The sequence below is a fragment of the Acanthisitta chloris genome, unplaced genomic scaffold (genome assembly GCF_000695815.1).
Source record: "Acanthisitta chloris isolate BGI_N310 unplaced genomic scaffold, ASM69581v1 scaffold30062, whole genome shotgun sequence".
Taxonomy (NCBI): domain Eukaryota; kingdom Metazoa; phylum Chordata; class Aves; order Passeriformes; family Acanthisittidae; genus Acanthisitta; species Acanthisitta chloris.
The window spans coordinates 1-21,409 of NW_008661518.1; the positions used below are offsets into that span (position 1 = coordinate 1).

Below are 21,409 nucleotides of genomic sequence, written 5' to 3' on the forward strand. Positions count from 1 at the left end.
GAGCCGAGAAAAACCGCCTGCAGAGCTCACAGCATCCCTGGCTTAGCTACGGAGGAGACAGGTCGAGACGGGACGTTCAGATTAGCTGTTAGAAAAAGTTTCTTCGCTGTTAGGGTGGTCAGGCATTGGAATAGGTTGCCCAGGTGGAGTCACCAGCCCTGCAGGTGTTTAAGAGGCATCTGGATCTGGTGATGGATGATACGGTTTAGGGGTTATGGACTTGATGATCTTAAAGGTCTCTTCCAGCCTCGATGATTCTATTTTAAGATTCTGTATTTGGTGCTTGGGAAAATGCAGGCTTGCCAAAATAAAGGCAGGAAGGAGCTGGGTCTAGTCATCAGAATCACAGAATGGTTTGGGCTGGGAGGGACCTTAAAGACCATCAGGTTCCAACCTCACTGCCATGGGCAGGGACACCTTCCATCAGACCAGGTTGCTCAGAGCTCCATCCAGCCTGGCCTGGAATACTCCCAGGCATGGGGCAGCCACAACTCTGGGCAACCTGTTCCAGTGCCTCACAGCCTCATAGTAATGAATTTCTTCCTAATATCTAATTGAAATCTCTCCTGCACGAGAGCCAGCACCCAGCACTCTGCTGACAGCACCACAGCAGTCGGTAGCGAAGGCCTGGGCAGGCTCCCAGAGAGGGTCTGCTGCTGAGGACATGTAGCAGAGAAAAGTGAGGAAGTGTTGGAAGGTGGCAGAGTACAGGAGCTTGAGCAGCAGCACCTGTGGTGGTCAGATACCCAGAGGCAGACTTAATTTGACTAATTAAAACTATTGGCAGTCAGCTAAAGAGGGTCTGTTCCTTGAGCAGGAAGGCCTGGAGAGACTGGGTGGGAGCTGGGTGGATCCCAGTCTGTCTGTGCTGGAGAGGGTCCTGAGGATGCACCAGACAGGTGAGCTTTCTTAATTATTTTTGTTTTCCTCCCAAAGCTCTGTGCTCATAGTTAGTTGTTTTTAATCCTATGGGTGCTCTGAGAGGCTCAGGTTTTCCCTGCTTGCAGGTTGTTTATCCAGTAACTCTTTACATTCACTTGTCATTATGCATGTAGGTGAGTGTGGCAGTTCATGTGTTATAAGTTCACAATCTCTCCAGCATTCAGAGTAGTTTTTATCTTGTGCAGTTTCTTTGCCTGTTTCCAGGAGGTTGATAGGGCTGATCATTGGGTTCCATCACATTTTCTTCTCATTGTTTTTTGGGGAAAGGATGTATTTTAACAGCAGCTCACACCAAGTACCCATCTGTAAGGGCAGCTGGAAAGGCAAATTGTTGTGGTATTGACTTCTGATTTTCTTATGAGTCCTTTTACAAATCATGTCTCTTAAGCAAAGTCTTGGCCTGAATATGTTCTGGGCATCTTGTTTTTTCATTATCTACAGGTGACCTACTGAAAGTGTACTGGTGGCTAGACAAGGAAATAAAATAGAAAATAAAACAGATCATGGTTTTTACTACAGCTTGAGGGGCTGAATATCCATTTAGAATCTCAAGAGAGCCAAAACCCAGAGTCTGCTGAATTCACATAGTGCTAGGTTTTAATTTGCCTTTCTACAGTATGGTTTTTTTGTTGGCATGAACAATTTTCTTGGCATCTTTCCCCTGGAAGTAAGGACTCTGCTTGCCAGTAAGTGCTTAGAGGGTGCTGTATGTAGGTTAAATCTGATCCATACAGACTTGTTAGAAATTCAGCTTAGGTTGTGGTGTAGAGTTTGTTTGCAGAGTTCCTGGAGAAGTCACAGTCACCACCTGTGTGTTTCCCCTCCTCACAGCAATATTGTTATTGTGCTACTGCAAGATCCAGGTTTTAAAAATAACATGGAGAAAAAGTAACAGGGTGAGAGCTGCACTGTTACATAAGAGACAAGTATGTTCTGGGGTGTGCTGGAGTTAGAGGTCTTGGGAAATAATTGCCTTAAGCTGCACAGGGAGATGGGACAGGTGGTGTGTTTTGAACGTGGGCACAGAGGGGCCCTGGGTTAATACCCTGATTAAATTTCATAAAAATGGGTTCATGGGGAGAGGTTGTGTTTGCTTTGACTTGAAAGACAGAAAGCAAAGTAGGGCAGGGAGGTATAGAGAACAGTGATCCATTCTTCATGTTCACTCCCTGGGGGAGCACTGTAAGCAATAGGCTGATCTATATCCAACAGGAAAGGTTTAGGTTAGTTGTTTAAAACAAATAAAAACACCTCCCAGGGCTGGGACTTTTGTTTAGTGCTGGAACAACATGTGGACTCACCACTTGAAGTCATAGTTCCAACAGACATGTTTAAGTAGTCCAGCACTGTTCTAAATGGAAGGGCTAATATTCCTTATCTGTGTTTTTAAAAAGTAAAACTTAGATGACATCTTTTTACCTTAGCATTTTAAAGATACCCATCCCTCCAAGACATGGCCTTGTATTCCTGCTCAGGGTCTGGATGCTCAAAAGTAACAGAGATAGCATTGATGTGGTGATCACACTTCTCTAAGAGGAGACATGTGAGGGTAAATGCAGAAATAAGCATGGGTAGCAAACAGTGACCTCTGGCATCCCTGTCAGTGCTCATGAGTAACCAGGTTACTGGTGTTTGAAAATGGGAGAACAAGGGGAAAATGCAACAGTCTGTGGGGGTGGTCTTGGTTGTTGGTTTGGGTTTAAAAGGACAGGTGAGGACTGTGAGAATCACTGTGCCCAGAGCTCTGTTTGTCTAAATTGATTAGCACTGGTCTAATGTCAATACTACATGTTTCCACCTAAAGACAGTTTTGGACCTATTACCTGTGATACTCAGGTCCATTAAACTCTGTGTCAATATAGAATGGATTTGGCTTTCTTCAAAACATGTCTCTCCTCAGTAACGGTGTACCAAGGTTCTAGCTCTTGCAGCTCCCAGTAGCAAAGCAATAGTGCAAGCATCACCCCATTTCTGTCAAAAATTATGTGAAAATGACAGGCCAAGTACAAATGTGTCTTTAGTATAGTCAGCCCTGTTCCTCTGTGGCTGTTGCAATGCTATCATATTAAAAAACAATCACTGATCTACTTTGCAGCAGCACTGAGTTAACTGTTTTATTAATCCAGGCAAGTTCACTCAGTTTTACTCTGTGCATCATTCACAATTCCATGCAAGCAGTGACTGCAAGTTTTACTGATTGCATTTTGTAACTCACCCTTGTGGCATTTCATGCAAAAGAAGCACCAGGTTTGTTACTTCTACATTTCTAGTGTGTAAATTTTAGTCTCTAGAAGGGAAATTGATTGACTCTCATGTAAATGGAGCTTAGCCATTAGGCAGACTCAATTAAAAGAACCAAAGCCAAGAAACAAACAAACACACCCCAACACACCAAAACCAAATACACAGTGAGAATTTATTTCTTGTTTTGCATGTAATTGCAGAACATCACTAATTTATCATTAGAATACAATGTAGTAGTTTGAAACTAACATTCTGGGATGTGGTAGATTTGGTGGGTGGGGTTTTTTTGACTGAAAATTAGTGACCCACATCTTCAACTTGGGTTCTGTTCCTTTTATAGCCAGCAAGTGCCTGAAGGGAAGTGCAGTTGGGCACACTGGCTTAGCTGGCAGGCAGCACTCTGCATCGTGCTGTGCTCCAAGTGTTGTCATGGGCACTACAATTGCATTGGCTTGGTTAAAATCCACCTCACCTTGCTCCTAAGGGAAATACTCATTACTGTCCCAGTTTAGACTTTTTTTCCCCTCACAAGCCATTTAATGACATCCCACTGTTAGATGCAGCATCACTGCTGTGTTATGTACCAGGACTGGGTCACCTCTGCCAGCCCACCCAAGGGTCTGTGCCAAAGCTTCCTGAAAGGCCTTTGTTTAACCTTCACTGACTCTGAGGCTCTAAGGACTTTCAGTGATGGATATCTTGGGCAACTAGTTCAGTGTTTAGTAAGGAGTTGCTTTAAAGTCCTGTGTTTCTTTTAAAATGTCAAATCATAAATGTCACTTAGTGCAAATTTAACACTCTGTTCCTCCCCTTTCTGTGGTGACAGCTCTTTGTGCCTTCGCTAGGGTAACCTTGTGTGGAGTTGAAGGTTAATCATCTCCTATCGTGCTTTTCTCTTCAGGCCACCTCAACACAACTCTCATGCTCCTTCACAGATCAAGCTTTCTAGCCCCACATTACAAGAGTTCAGCTCTGACTGTAGTTTTAGAGCTAGGGAGGCCTAACTATAATCTTGTATCAGATATGCCCAAACTGGATTTTGTTTCTCTTCAAACTTGTTTCTGAGACTTAGGAGGATCACTTTAAACTCTGAACCTGCTTTCTGAAGAATCTGCAGCTACTTTGAGCATTCTAGAACCTTCACATTTAGTACATGACCTTCAGGCCCATGTCGTATGTCCTTCCAGCCCAGCACAAGATACACATCTCTAAGGATCACAGAATGGTGTTGAAGCAATTTACTGTCACTCCATCTGCATCCTAGCTCCTTATTTTTAATGGCAAGAATTACACATTCTTGCTTGTCCTCTGTTTCTCCTCCACAAGCTCTGTCACAAAAAGGATTCAGAATTCATTAAAACGAAGGATGAAGCTCTTGCCAAAGCTCAAGTTATTTTATTTGCATGTAATCCCCATGTCTGAAGGCAGCCTGATGGAATCCTTCCCTTCTGCAAAATTGCTTCAGAAGCTGGTGGTGTACCAGACTCTTCTACAGCACATCCACATTTAGTTCATTTATTAAAAGAAAAACTGGGTCCCACAGGAGGCTTTGTTTTTAATATCTGTAGCGTGTATTCACTGCTGCTGCTTTTGAGAAGTCCTTCTAAGGTAGGCTCAGCTTCAGACGGAACATGAGGCACAGAACAGTAGTGACAGACAACATGTGCAATATATAAAGACCTTACAGAACACAAACTCGTTGAACCATTTAAGTTGTATTCCACTTTTGAAATGTTAACATTGTGTACGTGTGTGTATATATATTTTGAAAATAGCAATCCTCAGCCAACCAAGACACAGAAGATAAAATACATTTCATATAAATACATTCATGGCTTTAAAATAATCTTATAACCTGCTGGCAGACTCGAGTGCAAGTATCTTTCTTACATGTATTTCACTTTTGTGATGCTAACAGGCTGACTAAAGGCTATTTAATAGTGACCACTTTTACACATGGGAAAATAGGGAACGTGGCTCCAGGACTGAGTAATTTTAAAAGTTGCTACTGATATGGGAAGTATTTCCTGCTGTCACAAACTAACAGTGTGTGTCTTAAAAAAATAATTTCTTTTTTTAGAAAAGCTATGTCCTTGTGACTCTTGTAGTTCCATACACAGCTACATACAGTCAGCTTTATAGACCAGATTTGGTTTTCCCCTTTCCCCTCAGGGTTCCTGGAGGATGAGCTGGCAGTGTTCTGGACTAGGCAGAGAAAGTTGTGCATGGGGAAGTCTGAAGTTGGTCCCCAGGAGAAGAGATGGTTTAGTTGAAGAGTATATAGCCATGATTTATTTTTTTGCCAAAGCCTATTTTAACTGGAAAAAAAGAAAAATACACATACATGCAATAAAGGAAAAACTTGCCCTGAAACTGCAAGCTCATGTGTTCAAGAGAAGCATTGTACACAATCTTTTACTTCCTGTACAGTAACAATACCAAATAATTTCTCTTTTTAACCATCATATACACAACACAAATATTATGAATAGAAATCTATAAATACTTTCAAATGGATTTGTAATATAGAGCAGTTGAGGGCCACAGCTGTACAAAATGTAAGCAACATATATAAAATGATTAAGAAAGTGCAAAGTAGAACAGTATCAAGAGCCTCCACTCTTTACAGCACTTATGGTTCAAGTGTGAAGAGCTGGCAGGGATGCAGAAGCTCAGTTACAATTCAAAAGAAGACACAGTACAGGATTCGGCACACGAAATGATGAACTATTATTAAATTCTATCTTCCCACTTCTTCACATCTATGACTTCCAGTTAATAAGAGAACATATTTAGAATGAGTTTCTGTAAAGAGTGATTTGTCCCTTTTTACAAGTTCCATAAAACAAAGATTCCCTGGCCACTGGCTACTTTTTATAAGTAAAACAAGACTAGACTGTTGGTTTCTGGTTGCCTTGTTATGCTTACCACAGCTAAAAGGTGAACAGAAATACCTTTCCATAAAGCAAACACAGATATTTAGAACCTGATCCTCTCCAGTACATACAGGCAGCCTGTACCATTGCTTATGTGCACATGAAGGTATAGAGGATCAGTGCCTTACAAACAAACCCACCAACCACCTCTTGGAAAAATCCACCAAAACTCCTCTGAGCTTCAAGTCTGTTTAGAGGCCACTATCCATCAGTTTCACTGGTGTTTGCCAGTCCAGATGCAAGTTTTGCATTCTGCCTTTGGGCATTGATTTCTCATCAGTACCCCCTGTAGCAGCACAAGTCCTTGTTTTCTTTTATGCTGTGTGTCCCAGTGGAAAGTTTTGCTTGAATTAAAATACAGTGGCAAGTAAAAACCGATTTGGTGAGTTGGAAGTAGAAACAGTTAATTCACTGCTCTTGAATGAGTTTTCATGTAACTTGGTCTTTTAGAAAGCTTTTCAGTTCACCTTTATTTCAGTAAGTGTACTTTATATTCTTTTGTAGGCACTGTAAATATTCAAGATGCTAACTGATGTGCAGAAGAATCCATCCATTCTCAAGCAGTGTGTTATTAGTGATCTCTAGCAAGTTCTTGACTAATGTTGTCTTGGTTTTGTTTTCAAATGGAGAAGGTTAAGATATTAGATACTCCTTTTTCCTCCTTCGCTAAGTATCTTATTATGACAGAAGAATCATCACAATTACATTTTTTTCTCTCTCTCTGAAATTTAGGCCAGACTTCATCATGAGTTAAAGAGAAATTGCAAGTAGTCTGAGTACACTAGGGAAACAATAACAAAATTACCTGGTCATAGTGCTTCACATAATGATGTCTGTCTCAAAATTGGAGATGATCACATGAAACTCTATGAAGACCATCAGTGTCTAATCTGCTAATCCTAAGGAATTTGGAGTCTAAAATACTCCCTGTTGCACTTGACAGGGATTATAGAAACAGTCATCCATTTGGTGTATTTTTTGAATGTGTGATATCTACAGTATACACAGACATCCAAAACTGAGGCATGAGAAGGAACTATCTGCACAACTGCCTGCTCAGAACTCGTTTATTTCCCTCCATACATTCTTTCAATGTCGTTGAGGTAATGGTTTTTCAGTTCTTTCCGTTTCAGCTTGAAAGCATCTGTTACTAACCCAGTCTCTGGGGTCCAGGGCTCAGGGCTTAACCGTACTTTGATGGGTATTTCAAACCTTTGTAATTTCACTGCAGAAACAAGAAACACAAGTGTGACTGTGAGTACATAGCCAAATGAAATACTAATTCATGCTACCTGCAATCTAATCAACCCTGTAGCTTGTACAACAGTGTGTCCTACTTAATGAAATAACCTTACAGAAGGGCCACAGGCAAGTGTAATCCTGTACCAATGCTGAGCGCTGGTTAGTGTGAAAATATTCTAATAACACCCTGTGCTTACTTTGACAGTGCAGAATCTAAAGCTTGAACCAAATGACTGTGTAGCCTGAAGCCCTGAGACTACTGCCACAAGAGGATACACAGAAATCTAGAGTTGTGTCTTTACTATGTTCCTATTTGGATGTGCTTCATATTTAAATGATAATGAAATGCTTCTATACTTTCCATGGTGAAATGTTTTTTTCTCCCAAACTTTTCCTTCCTAAGAATTTGTTTAGAGTTGAAAACAAAGGGACTTCTCTGTATTTTTGTTACCTTAGCCACTTATTTTCCCTTTAGCTGGAAGCAGTGGCTTGGCACATGCACAGCCTTTTTGCAACCAGAACTGCTTCCCTCTCTTGTCCAGGCAATAGGCCAAAAGAGAGGAGGGAGGAGGAGGCAGGTCACTGCTCCAGGGGAAGGGCAGGAATACCAAGAACAGCACAGGGGGCTGCTGCATGTGCATGATACTTGGAGTCTGCCATCAGCTCCTGCATGTAGGCCTGGAATGTGATCCCATGGACATGGACTTGTAGCTAAATTTCTAACACTGCTCCAGGGGACAGCAGGTGTGGACTAGGTGGGATCTCTGCCTCAAGTCTGTCCCAGGAGCTCTTCTGCCTCTCTACCTTCAGCTGGTATCATAATGCATTGCTCCCTCTTGCTCAGATATGCACCTGCTCATGGTGAGGGTGCATTATGTTCTGCTAAGAATGAGAACAGTCTCTTTGATATAGTTTTTGGAAAAAGGTTTCACCTAAATTAGTTGCATCTCAATGGTACATTACCATCCAGAAGGTAGACAGAATGTATAAGCAAAGAGCTGGAGTAAGCAAAGCTGTACAGATAGTAATTTGCCTTCTTTGTGATAGAAAACATGGATTTAAATGTTCAAACCCAAGTCTGAGACCTATGGATTGATTTTTATTTTTTTTTAAAGGCAAGACTTAAATTGTACCTTTTGTTCTTGTTTTCTCACTTTCAAAAGGCAAATTCTCCTCATAAAGTTCAAGAGGCTATGTTTAGCATGTGCTTACATCCAGCTTTTACTGCTTCCTTGGAATGAGGTGCCAAATGCTTTAGAAACTTTCTTCCCCAGAGAATTTGTTAATTTTTGTGGCCCCATGGAGGACTCATGAGGCTTTAGGTCATTAGGTACCACAGCAAGGAACAACTGGCTTTTAAGCCATTAGAATAACAAGGATTGTGGTTCTGATGGCTTAAAAAAGGGGGAATAAATGAATAAAACCAGCAAGGATTGTGGTTGTTCAAAGCTGCAGAGAACAAAGTTGCATGGGAGGAAAAAAAAGCTTTGAAATCTCTTGCTTAACTAGTTTCCTTCCCAGCAAGTATCTTGTAACTTTTCTTCCAAATCAACAGCTCTTTTGGACCTTATTTTAACTTTAGTGGACAAGCAACCTGTCTCTAGAATTGAGCTGAAAAAAAATTCAGATCTTTTTTTTAAAATAAAAGTATGAAGTAATTAATATAACCAAAAGGTATGTCCATTCCTGGGATAACAGGCAGCAATTTGATGTGGTCTTTGACTCTGATGAAACTATTAAGTTTTGGCAGTTACAGAGAAAATAGAAGGAGGAAGAGCAGTTAGTGAGGATAACTTAAGTTTTTGCTGGATGAGTCCCCCAAGATTGACTAGCACAATATGCTGCTTTACTTACTCTTGTTTGCCACTTCTTTAATCTCTCTCAGTATTTCTGCTTCCATTGTAGGATTGTTACAGATATCCACCCAGCTTCCACTGATGCCTTTCTGCTCAGCCACTGCTGTCAGCTTCTTCTGGTTAGGAACCACAAAACTGATCACGTAAGACTGGTCACTACACAGGGTGGCAAGAGAAGGAGGGAAAAGAGATAGATACAGTCAAGACTTCCATTTCAGGGCATAAAATTGCTTACCTGATGTTAGATCCACAGAGCTTTCTGAACTGTACTTACTGCCCCATACAGAATCCTTCTTGTGCATTAGGGCTTATCAACAAGATATTCTAAGCTGGTTTACAACACTAGGTTTGATCAGGATAGGCTTTGCTGTAATGTCACATGTGCACATCTCAGTTTAGCTTCCCAGCTAAGCCTGGTGTTTAGCCAGGTCTCTGCAGTTCCCTTTCATGTGGTGTGTTTAACTGAGGAGAGGGAGTGGAAAGACCAGGACTGTTTCCAGAACTCACTGGAGAACTTTGCATCAGGTGCTAAGTGTTCAGACTAATTTTTCACTGGTACTCTGACAGAAAGCCAAAACACATGCTAAATATAATGATACCTGTTTAGGGAAGGGATGGAACTGGAGCATATTTGGATAGGAGAAATGCCAACAGAAAAACAGGTCCTTTCTTCAGCTTTTAGGGAATCTGGGAAGCTGTGCTACTTCAGAGATGCTGTTTGTAACTTGCACTCCAGTGGAGGGTGCTGTTCAATGGAAACCATGGAGAACTATAGTATAGCCCCAGAGAAGTGGATCAAAGCCTGCATTTCATGTTCACTCTAAACAGAATTTCTGAATTAATACCACTCTTACCTTTTGGCATAAGCACAGATATTGTCAATCAATGGACAGTTCTTCAGTGCTGCCTCTACTTTGCCCAGAGATACATATTCTCCTGCTTGTAGCTTTACCAAGTCTTTCTTACGATCTAGGAGTCAGGGGAAGAAAAAAAAGAAAATATTGTTGTTTAAATTAAACTTTTATGTTTCCACAGACTCATCTGCAAAGCCACTATAATGTATTTTGTGCAATGCCACACCAGATTCTTAATAAACATGAATTAAAGCATCTTATTAAAATTTTAAAGCAGCTAATAGCTGCCAACTTTATAAACACTTCTGTAAAAAAGTTTTTATAGCACTACACTTTTTGTCACACGTTGTAAGATAGTTATGAGGACTCTAGTTGTAATTAATACCAAAGTTAATCTTAAATTTATTCTTTAAAGTCCATGTACTAAATTTAGATGGTGATAATGTCACAGAAAATGGCATAATTTCCATAATTTTATTACATCTGTGAGGACTTTTGGGAATGTGTTTTACCCTGTGACTCTGTAAGCAGGTAGACTTAAGGAGATTAGCCCTGGCAAAGCCAACAGCATTAACAGCATGTTTATAACTATGTTTGGTCAAGATCTTGTAATACATTAAGGTATCAAAAACTGAGGCCCACCTATGATCTGCAGACACCCATCTGGATGAAATTCCCCTATATCTCCTGTACAGAACCATCTCTGACCATTTTCATCAACAGAAAACTCTTCTGCTGTCTTCTCTTCATTTTTAAAATATCCCATTGAGACGTTAGGTCCACCAATTATAATTTCTCCTCTAGGATTAGGCTTGTCTTTATTAGTATAGCCCCCTGAAAACAACAAAGTTCCACACAATTATTTTTAACTTAGATATCCTGCTGCCAAGAAAATATTTTGAATGTTCAGGTTGAAGAAGACTCTTTGTTAAGAACTGCAATGATAGGACAAGGGGTAATGGGTTCAAACCGAAGGAGGCAAAGTCTAGATTGGATGTGAGAAAAAAGTTTTTTCCTGTGAGGGTGGTGAGACACTGGCACAGGTTGCCCAGGGAAGTGGTGGCTGCCCCAACCCTGGCAGTGTTCAAAGCCAGGCTGGATGAGACCTTGTACAACCTGGTCTAGTGAGGAGATGTCCCTATCCAGGGCAGGGGAGGTTGTGACTAGATGAACTGTAAGGTCCATTCCAACCCCTAAATTCTATGATTCTATGAAGTTAATGCTCTAATTGATGACTGTTATAAAAGATCAAAAACAATTACTTCACATGCTGCAGTTAGACAAAGAAACAAGCAAAGCAGAGGCTAAATTTGCACTCTGAAATCGAAACAATTAATACTCTCACCTTCTTGCCAGTCTCTCAGTTTTATTTCACAACAAATAAGAGGAGCTCCAACTCTGCCAGTGCTATAATCAGCAACTTAGGGAGAGAACAAGAAAGAGAAAGACTTTTGTCATTTGTAATATAGATGAGAAATAGCTTATCTCAAGTTACTTTATTGCAGTTATGAACTACAGCTATTTTTACTTTACAAAAAAACACCAACCCCCCATGTATATCTGTATCTTAAATTATGTATTTTCAGAAGCATTTTAAGTACCTTCTGTAATGGTTCCAGCTCCACATGTTTCTGTTAGTCCATAGCCTTGACCAACAGGACAGCAAAAACAGATGTTCATGAATCTTTGTGTCTGAGGGGAGAGTGGTGCTCCTCCAGACAGCATCATGCGGATATTCCCTCCCAGCAGGGCCTTTACTTTTTTAAACAGTAGTCTTGAAAGAAGGAAAAGAGCATTAAAAATTATTAATTCAGCTCACTTTATAAAAAGACACAAACCTTCTTCCTTCCTTTCTATCTGCCTTGCAAACCAACTTGTTGACAGACCTTACGAGACAGCAGAGCTAATCCAAACCCATTACCTCTTGTGTAACACTGGAAGAGGCAGAATTCCTGTAGTTTAACTAAACAAACATTCCAACTTTATTGCCACAAAAAAAGCAATCCAATAAAACTATCTAGTCAGCTGTTTGGAAGATTAGTCATTCCTGTGATTAAGTATCTTACCCTTTTCCAGTAAGAACTTAGATTACTTTGGTTAGTCATTAGATGATATTTGCATTATCAGAACTGTCTGATAGCTCAGATGATTATTCTTCCAGACTGTCCTAACAGATCCCAAGGCAAAAGGATCGTGAACGATACTTACATGTTACACAGAGGTGCATCATATCCTCTCTTGATCTGCTCTAGTTTGTAGTCATAGCCTATCTTGAACAGAGTTCTCTGAATATAGTTCATCTCTTGAACTTTACTCATGACGTTTTTATAAATTCTGTCCATTATTTCCTACAGTGTTAAAAAAAAAAGCAAGGAAAATTACCACATGGAGTAGACTAGCATGTGTGAATTATAATCTGTTATAAATAACCCTGTTACTCATCCTTTAAAATGGATGATAAGAGTGAAAATATTTCATCCTTTGCAGTGCTCAAGTGCCTTTAATGTGTGATCAATCAGTCAATTTATAGACCATCACAGCCTGGAGCTGTTTATACCTTAACCTGTACTTAAAATTTTCGAAATCAGTTTGTCACATTTTAAATTCAAGTTTAGTTAAATCTCTTTGCTGAAGGTTTGTACGTGCCACGCAAGATGTATCGTGCTTAGGAGTTGTGATGCTGTACCTTATCCACAGCAATTGGCAGGAACAAGGGAATGAACTAAGATTTCATTTCACCACTTCCTCTTCCAAGAGAGTTTTTCAACTTTCAAAGGAATGTTGTTGCAATAATTCCAGTTATCTGACAAAAACCCACCACAATTCTGTCACAGAGGAAATTAATTTCCTTAAAATAATAAGCTTATGATCACTAAAATATACAGAACCTGAAATAGTGTTCAGACTGGTGAAGTATTTAGTAGACGTTTAAGGATTGGCTCCTTCAAGTTTGTTTTGGTGAACTATGCTTTGACATACTTACATGCCTTCTAACAGAAGTCAAATTAAAGTTGAAAAGAAAGCTATGAAAATTATGTACTTTGGAATGTCACAGATCAAAATATTAATGTTAGAAACCACTTATTAGTAATTAAAATTTACACTGTTTTTGCTAGTAGTCTAGCATTTGGATTTTCCGCAGAAAAGCAATTTAAATGACAGTTTTCCACAAGGCTGTGGTTCTTAGGCATATTGCCACTTTATTAAGAAAAAAACCAAAGCTGGTATGTATGCTTAGTATTTTAGACAACAAAAGAATGCAAGTGAGTAATTGATTTAAAAACTCTTGGTTATTCTAAGATGCTGCAGAACAACAAATCCAACTCACTATTCTAAATCAGATTAGATCCTCCTACTCACTCATCACCACCATGTGGCAACAGCTGGTGCTACCAGTCTTATGAGCCACAGATGTGATACCATCACAGAAGAAGCACATGTGATTGCAGGACACATCAGGAAGGGTTTTGCATTAGAAAGATGCAAACAATCGTATATTTTTTTGGACAGCACTCCAGCCCTCTGGAATGCAGAACCTGGTCACTCAAAAAGCAGTGTAAGCTACAGAAGCAATAGGAGTTACAGTCTCCTGATCGTTTTTTCTTCTAGGAGGAGACTAAGCCTGACCTGCTTACCCTAATGACAATGAGAGAGACTCAATCTCAGTGTTACCACCTCAAAGGCAAGTGGCTGAGATTAAGCACCCCAACAACTATGGCAGCACAGCTTGACTTGCTAAGTCTGTAACTCAGCCAAAGGTCCATATCCTTAAAGTGTACATCTAGGCCAATGCCACCCTGCTTTGTCTTTGTGCAAAAAGGAGTTTCAGACTGTGACTGTCATAGACTTTCTCAGTTCTATCAGTAATCCAGTAAAACACCACTTGTAACTATTGAAACACATTTACAGGTTTGGATCAAAATGGGTCTTGGCTTTAGTACAGACTCGTGTGCTCATCTGCAGCATCAGTACTTAGTTCAACCAATGACAACTGGAATGTCTACATTCTGCTCTTTTCCTATTAGTGACACATGAAGAGAAAAACATGTCAGTAAATAGGTTTTTCTAGCATGGAAAAGATAGAAAACGTAAGTTTTTTGCTAAACATATCTGCTTCTATATACTTACAGGCACAGCTGCCATCAGTGTGGGCTTAAGTACACTACAGTCTCCTTTGCTTCCCTTCTTAATTTTACTTGACTGTAATAAAGAAAAAAATGTCAATTTATGAAGCAGAAAACTGAGCAGCTCTTTAAAACTGAAGGACTGAAAAAAGAGAGATATGTTGGCGTGTCATTTGTTTAAGCCTCTTCCCCTGTTCCCCCATTGTGATGGAAAGAGTAATGATTATGAACTAATTCAATCAAAACACAAGATGTTTAACAAGCTCACTTTGTTTATCTTTCTCCTATTTCCTCTCTCTAGTACTTGCTTTCTCCTCCATCTTCCTCTGAGAGTTTGTTTTGCCTGATGCAATCTCTACACCAGCAAAACATACAGATGCATCTTTCATGGCTTAATTTGCCCTTATTTATCTTAACTATTAAATGGAGAAAGGCAAAAGGCTAAATAGAAGACCTGCAGTAACTGCCTAAAGAACTGATAAAGTGAGATCAAAAACTTAACATCACTTTAAACAGTGACCTGTCCTTACCCTGCTACCCAGTGGACAATGCTAGAGGCATTTGTTAGGATTGCTTTTAGACTTCCTAAGTATCATAAAAGTAAAGGTTTTAATACACTTTATATGGCACGACCTGCTGCTGTTGTTCGGCAGGAATGTCAATTTATATCATTTTCTGAAAAATAAAAAATCCCATTTCTGAAGTGTGCCACATACATCAGCATTCCTTTAATGAAGGAGGAAGCCAAGCAAGGAGAATGAAGGCTGCAAAAGGTGAAGTTTGCTTTCACCAGCCCTCACCTGATCCGACAGTGTGAGTGGAGAGGAATAGCCGATCCTGCAGCCGTAAGTGATGCAGGAAACTTCTGCTGTCAGTTCTAACACATGGGCCAGAGGCAAGTAACCAATGTAAGTATCCTTGGCTCTAGGAAAGAAAAGGATTATCTAATTAACTGTGAGGCACAAGTTTAACAGTTTCATGGTGTGCTTAGTTATTCCTTTTTGAAAGACTTGAATTACAAGTGAGGCTTATTGTTCTGCACACAAGAACAGTGTGATTTCAACCACAGCATATAAACAAAATGGGGGAAATCTGACCTTACTGAAATCAGTATGCATTGCAGGATTTGCCTTGTTTTCTAGGAAAACTCAGAGATTCCTTAGTTCTTCACTGCTGTTTCCTCTCCTTGTGGGAGATTTCATTCCAGGATGAAACCACAATGTTTTAAAATAATGACCAATGATTCACAAAACCCTGACAGTTATCACAGAACCTTCTTCTAAGCTACATTACTGGAAAAAGAGCTGATCACTGAAGTACTGAGGCTTATTTCAGGAAGTAATTGCTCAGAAATTTCTCAGCAAGAAACTTAAGAGCTGTCATTGAACAGAAGCTTTCACCACCCAGTCAGAACTGGTTTTATATCCTCTCACAAAAGTTTAGCAACACAGCTTATTTCAGCTATTAAACCCTTTGTGAATGCAGGGACAAACACACTCACTTTCCATGAAAAATTTCCTCAAAACATCAATGTGAGGGAATTTGCAGTTGGTTTTACTACCATCAATGCACCATTTATTACTCTTCTGCTCCTTCTGTGAACTATACGTAAGCAGAATCTGCAGCACGTGCATTAGTCACCCAGCAGTGGTGTCTCTAGATCAATGCAAATAGCAGGCTCTGACACACTTCCTAAACTGATTCTTAGCTGCCTGAAAATGTCTAAAAAAATTTCCAAGTATGACTAGATGAGGCATCTGTATCTAGTGGCATCCTCTGATGCTGCTGAAGTGCAAAAATCCATCACAGACCTAGAGCTAAGGGTAATAATAAAAAAAAGTAGCAACAGCATGTGGGGAAAGAGCTAGAAGGGCACAGGCAAGCTCACATAAGAGTTATTACTTGTCTTATTAAAGATAAGTGTGCTCACAACAAAATGAAGAAACATGATAACGCACAATGCCAGCAGCATACTGTCTATAAATTTGCATTATTTTAGGGGTTCTGTTTTATCTCTCTATACACATGACAACAAAGTATTTCTTACCCCAGTCCAGGTATTCTCTCACACTGTCCTGTCATTCCAGCTATTAAGTTTTTATGCTGTATCATCACTCCTTTGGGTCTCCCAGTAGAGCCACTGGTGTACATTACTAAAGCCAAGTCTGTAGGAGCAGGTCTGCTTGGCAGAATGCTTGCTGCAAAATGCCAGAGAAAAACTGTTATTAATTCTTATCTGCTTTCTAAATTACTTCTTTAATTAGCCAGTGTGAAAATGTCAGTAATCAGCCAGTGTGAGATGGCTGCTTCATCAAAGGCAAACACACTGTGGTGCTGCATGGTCAGTGCTGGAGAGAGCAGTGGTCTGTTTTTAAGAGGAAGAGGAGAGGAAAGGCTGGTTTTGAAAGGCAAGATGAATTTCTACACAATCTGGGTGATACTTTTGTCATTATGGTTTACAGGTGACTGAAAGTTTCATAGATGAGGCCTCTTAAAGACCAAGCAAACCTGTCAAGGCCAGCATAGGGGAGAAAGAGTACTGGAGAGAAACGTCAGGTTGAGTAAAAAACAAAAACCCAACATTCCAAAATGCTGCAAGTCAGCTTTTCTGTCAATCAGTCAAGGTTGTACAGCTAAGATTCCTTTTTTTTTTTTTTTTTTTTGCTTTTTAATGGACCTTCATCAGGTAAACTGAGGGTTAGTGGAAAAGCAGTAAGCTTAGAACACTTGACTTTTCATTTTTGTTTTAATCCCTTGAGGTTTATTCTTAGGATGAAAATCATTAGCCTTCATGGTTTTCATAGTGTCTGCAGCAAGGAATCAATTTTCTTAGGAATAAAACCCAACAAAACAACACCCCTCAGGGTACTGCTGGTCTCTATCAGCACCAGAAGCTGATCAGAGATAAGCAGCTGTCATGAATATGAGCTTCCCGGTAAAAAGCTCATTTGCCAGTTTATCTTCTCCTTTATTCAAGAGAGGGGAGATGTGGCTAAGCACAGGCTGCTGATTTAAGGAAAACACATCATCAGGGTTGGGTTTTCCTTCCTTAAAGCAGATGGAGCAAGAGATTTAATGGTTATTCCTCTAGCCCAAGGTGTTTTTTAGCTATAGCTTGGTTAAGAAAATGGACATTTCTCCAAGCCAGAAAACAAAAAAAGAAAGCCTCAAGTGCTTTCTCCCCTTTTCTTAGGAAAAATAGTGAAAGAAAGATTAATAAAAGAAACACTGCACCGGATTCTTTTTCACTTCCTAAAACAAAGGCGGAGTCTTAAATTACTCTGGTAATGGTTTAGAAGTTAAAAACAAAATTTTATCCTGACATACCTGACACTTGAACAAAAGTGCAGGACAATAAATAGAGATCAAACAAATTTTCTATTCATTTAAAAGGAGCCAGAGGATGAACTGGCAATCTGCCACTGCCTTTGTGTTGGAGACCTGCATGGGCAGGGGGTTTTCTGCTACACATCCCTCTTACCCAGGTCTGATTACACTGTTAACATTGCTTGATTAGTTCTGTGTGAAATAATTCACTTACAGTTTTCTGGTTTGGCTCCCAGCTCTTCTACTGTCTGCATACTGTGAATCTCCACATTTTCAGGGTATTCTGATTTATTGATAGTCTTCTTGTCCACATAAATGATATGTTTCAGACAGGAGACTTGTAGCAGTGAAGTCTGTAGAAAGAAATTTTTAGCACTGACTGCACTGTAAAATTATTATAGGGTTGCTTACAGCAGGTGAAGCTGGTACAAAATTACCTTAAGTTTGGTCTCAAGAAGTTCCACACTAGTGATCAGATATGATGCTCCACACTCATTGAGACCATAGGTTACTGCCTCTTCTCCCAGGGTGGCATAGAGTGTAACAACTGTCACAGTGAGGAGAGAGGACAGGAAAGAAATGTTAAAGTAATACTAAATGCAAAAGCTCTTCATTTAGCTTACTGAGAAGCACTGCAGGAGTGGGGGTGGATAAATTAGCTGAACAGTGAATTTTCTAATTTGGAAATAAAGCAGCTTTTAATTTTTTCATGTCAGAAATTTTATGCCACAAGAGACCTCTGGAATGAGGAGGACAGGAAGCATTTCTTTACTAAGAGGGTGGTCAAACACTGCAACAGGCTTCCTAGAGAGGTGGTCGATGCCCCAAGCCTGTCACTGTTTAAGAGGCCTTTGAACAATGCTCTTAATAACATGCTTTAACTTTTAGTCAGCCCTGAAGTGGTCAGGCAGTTTGAAGGAACCGACAATGATCTAGTCCTCCTGAAATAATCTATTCTATTCTATAGCAGAAGAGAAATCATTGGAACAAAGAGATGCAGCAAAACCCAACAATAATGCACAAAGCAATCCCCCAGCAAACAACTGAGAGCATGTGTTCTGCCCCTGAGCTCTCTGCACCCAGAACTCAGGGGAAGAGGCAACACTCCAAACATCACAGGTCATGGCTTAAAGCTGTGCATGTCTATGGGCAGTTTTTTCCACAACGTCAGCTACTTTCCTTGCTCCCATGAAATTATTGATGGGGGCAAGGCAGAGAATCAGACTAAGGAATCAGACTGTTTTTCATGCTGCTAGATTATTTTTAACCCAGACTGGCTACAGTGATGTCATTAAGTGCCTTACAGGCACCAAGGAGTTCACCTCTTCCCATCATCTCTCTATTGAAAAAAGCCCTTCCTTTAGTATTGTCAGCTATCTCAAACAGTAACCTCCAAAAACCACTGAAGGAGTTGAATATTCCTGTAGAATAGGGTTCATGCAGAAGCAGGAAAAAAAGTAATATCACATAGCTGATTCTTACTGCCTTTCAAAGTATGGGGATCCAGACTGAATTAACTATCCTTTCCTACTTCAGTAGCAAGGTCATTACTGCCCTGTAACAGCCTCTCTGCATCTCTACTGCATGAGCTGCTCCTTGCACAGTCAACTACTACCAGAAGAACAGGAGACAGCCCTGTGCAAGCAGAAACATAAGGCAACAAAAAAAGTAAGTTGTAGGTCACAGTGTGTTGTGTGCAGATTGGGCCCATGAATGCACAGTAACCTTTGCTGCCTCACCAAGAAACAGCTATGCATTAAGTCCGATTAGAGACTTATGACAGCTTAAATAAAAATTTAAAAAAAACCAAACAAAAAAACAACCCAAAACATACAAAATGGTAATGAACGTGAGCAGCTTACAAATGTCAGCAAAATACTCACAGACTAGCATATAATTTTGTTTACCATTCTTCAGTCAGGATACAGTCAGAAAATACTATGAAAACATCCCACATTTTTGGGGGAGAAATGCAACTACTGACATTTTCAGAGTATTTACAATAACCTGAAAAGTAACTGTACTATTCTGTCATTATAACACCTAGAACATTACTACAATAAAATCATAAAAAACAGTCTCATAAGAATGAGCAAGTTCATTTTAGGGATCTCCATGACACATGGAATAGGCTGAAAACTTCTAAGAATCAGACCATCAGCAGAGGAAGTTTATGAAATTCTTACACCTCCAATGACAAGATTGGCAGATCTAAAATACATAACAGCCAAACCAGTGCTGAGAAATGGTTTTAAAAGGAAGGAAACAAGTTGAGCACTCACGAGGAAAGTTGTACTTGAAGCAGGTTAGAGCTACAATCATCCATTCTGCTCGGGTCTCACAGAATATGACAACAGTACTCTTTGGGGTTAGTCCCAGGGCAGTCAGTCCAGTCCCCAGACGAGTCATTTTCTCATTTACTTCTTCATAAGACAACCATCTGTAGGTTCCTAAAATTAACTGTTCAGGATAACAAATTAATTTTGATGACAAGAAGCTGCTGGTACAGGTCTACCAGCTTATGTGAGTTGGTGCATAACAGCATAAGCACACACACTGCCATTCATTGAAAAAATTGCTTTTGTTTTTCTCAAAGTAGAAAAAATAGTGCATCCTGTAGTCTGTTATTCTTTAACTACCATAACATACATGATTTACAAGATGATGACCGAGGAAGAGCTCTAAGGAGACATGCACTGCTAAGGCAAAATGCAAAGCAGCTCAAACCCAAATCAGAATTAAGTACAAAATTGTAAGTTTTACCTTTTTGAACACTTTTCCATTTGGTTGCATTTCATTTTCTTCACTCAGTATTTCCCTGGTTCCAAGACAGTCCTTCTTCCCAAACTTTCCTAAAGCATGGTCAAACAGCTTGTCCAGTGTGTCTGCTCCAGGAATGTTTATGTTTGCCAGTGAGTCCAGATGAGTGACAGAGCGGTAGGGGCTCCCAGGTTTGTCCGAGACGGGTTTAGCTTTTAGTCGTTTTGCCATAGCCTTTTTCTTCTTAGCATTGGTAAGAAAATACCATGGAATAAATACGAGCATACTGTACAAGTAGATTAACAAGTACACAGGCAGCAAGAGAATGGCACACACTTCTAGCCTAAGTTTCATTGTGGGTGTTTAAAGAAGCAAATCTCTTATGGAGGTCTGAAGCAGGCAAGAGCAAAACGGCAGCGCAGGATGGTGTAGGGAGAAGCAACAGCAGGTGAAGCTTAAGTTGTTCTGATTCAGAGCAGCTGCTAAAATTTTAGTAACCTTTGAGAGCCAACAATGGACACCTGTGGGTGAAGACCAGTGCCAAGCAGAGAGCAGGAAAAAAAAAGAAAAAAATAACTAAATTAGTAATGTCCTTCACATCATAATATTGTGTTTAAGCTACTTGAGTAATGTCACAATTTTGTAACTATGGGAAAGGTCAACGCTTGTTTTCCCCTTAAATATTTGTCCTACAGAGAAAAGACACAGTGCATTGCTTTACTGCTCCTCAGAATATTCTATCAATTTATACTCAGATTAAAATGCATCTTGGTAAGAGTCCTAAAAAATCTACATGCTGTTGTTAAAAACTATGTAATATTCCAAAACTGCTTTATAACTTTGTCCCAGCAACTGAGTTCTTAACCTTTTATTTTTCAACTATGAGTGTCAGACTCTTGGACAGGGATTATGCAATTTGCTTTTCCACCTACAAAAACTACTTCAATACATGCATTTCAAACTCCAGGCATGGAAAACTGAATCCGATTTGACCAATTTCAGTCCATTTAAAATAAAGCACAATTTGGCAAGATTTTGTCTGCATGTCAGAAATCTTTCCTCATTAAGGAGAACTGGGCCTGAATAAAGACCAAAGCATCACAGCAAGCCACAGTTGTGGGCAG

At 39.9% G+C, this 21,409-nt stretch overlaps 1 protein-coding gene across 2 annotated transcripts; it reads right to left on the minus strand.

Moving 5' to 3' along the window:
- Positions 1-7,189: 7,189 nt before the first annotated feature.
- On the minus strand, positions 7,190-20,639 carry ACSL4 (acyl-CoA synthetase long-chain family member 4). Of its 2 annotated transcripts, none has more exons than XM_009070268.1 (14): positions 20,289-20,639; positions 19,808-19,985; positions 17,963-18,072; positions 17,740-17,878; positions 16,246-16,396; positions 14,999-15,122; positions 14,203-14,274; positions 12,283-12,422; positions 11,676-11,848; positions 11,420-11,494; positions 10,717-10,908; positions 10,075-10,189; positions 9,219-9,376; positions 7,190-7,347 (listed from the first exon to the last, which is right to left on the minus strand). In XM_009070268.1, the coding sequence occupies exons 1-14, from the start codon at positions 20,637-20,639 to the stop codon at positions 7,190-7,192; spliced, it is 2,136 nt and encodes a 711-aa protein (XP_009068516.1). The 2 variants fall into 2 exon arrangements, with proteins under 2 accessions (XP_009068516.1, XP_009068517.1); XM_009070269.1 differs by having other exon boundaries at positions 16,246-16,392; positions 17,736-17,878.
- Positions 20,640-21,409: the final 770 nt, after the last annotated feature.

Coding starts and splice junctions, on each gene's coding strand:
- ACSL4 (XM_009070268.1), bottom strand. CDS start 20,639: ATGAAACTTAGGCTAGAAGTGTGTGCCATTCTCTTGCTGCCTGTGTAC. Junction 17,879..17,962: donor TTCTTGAGACCAAACTTAAG/GTAATTTTGTAC, acceptor TTCTTTCTACAG/ACTTCACTGCTACAAGTCTC. Junction 12,423..14,202: donor CACTGATGGCAGCTGTGCCT/GTAAGTATATAG, acceptor TTAACACTGTAG/GAAATAATGGACAGAATTTA.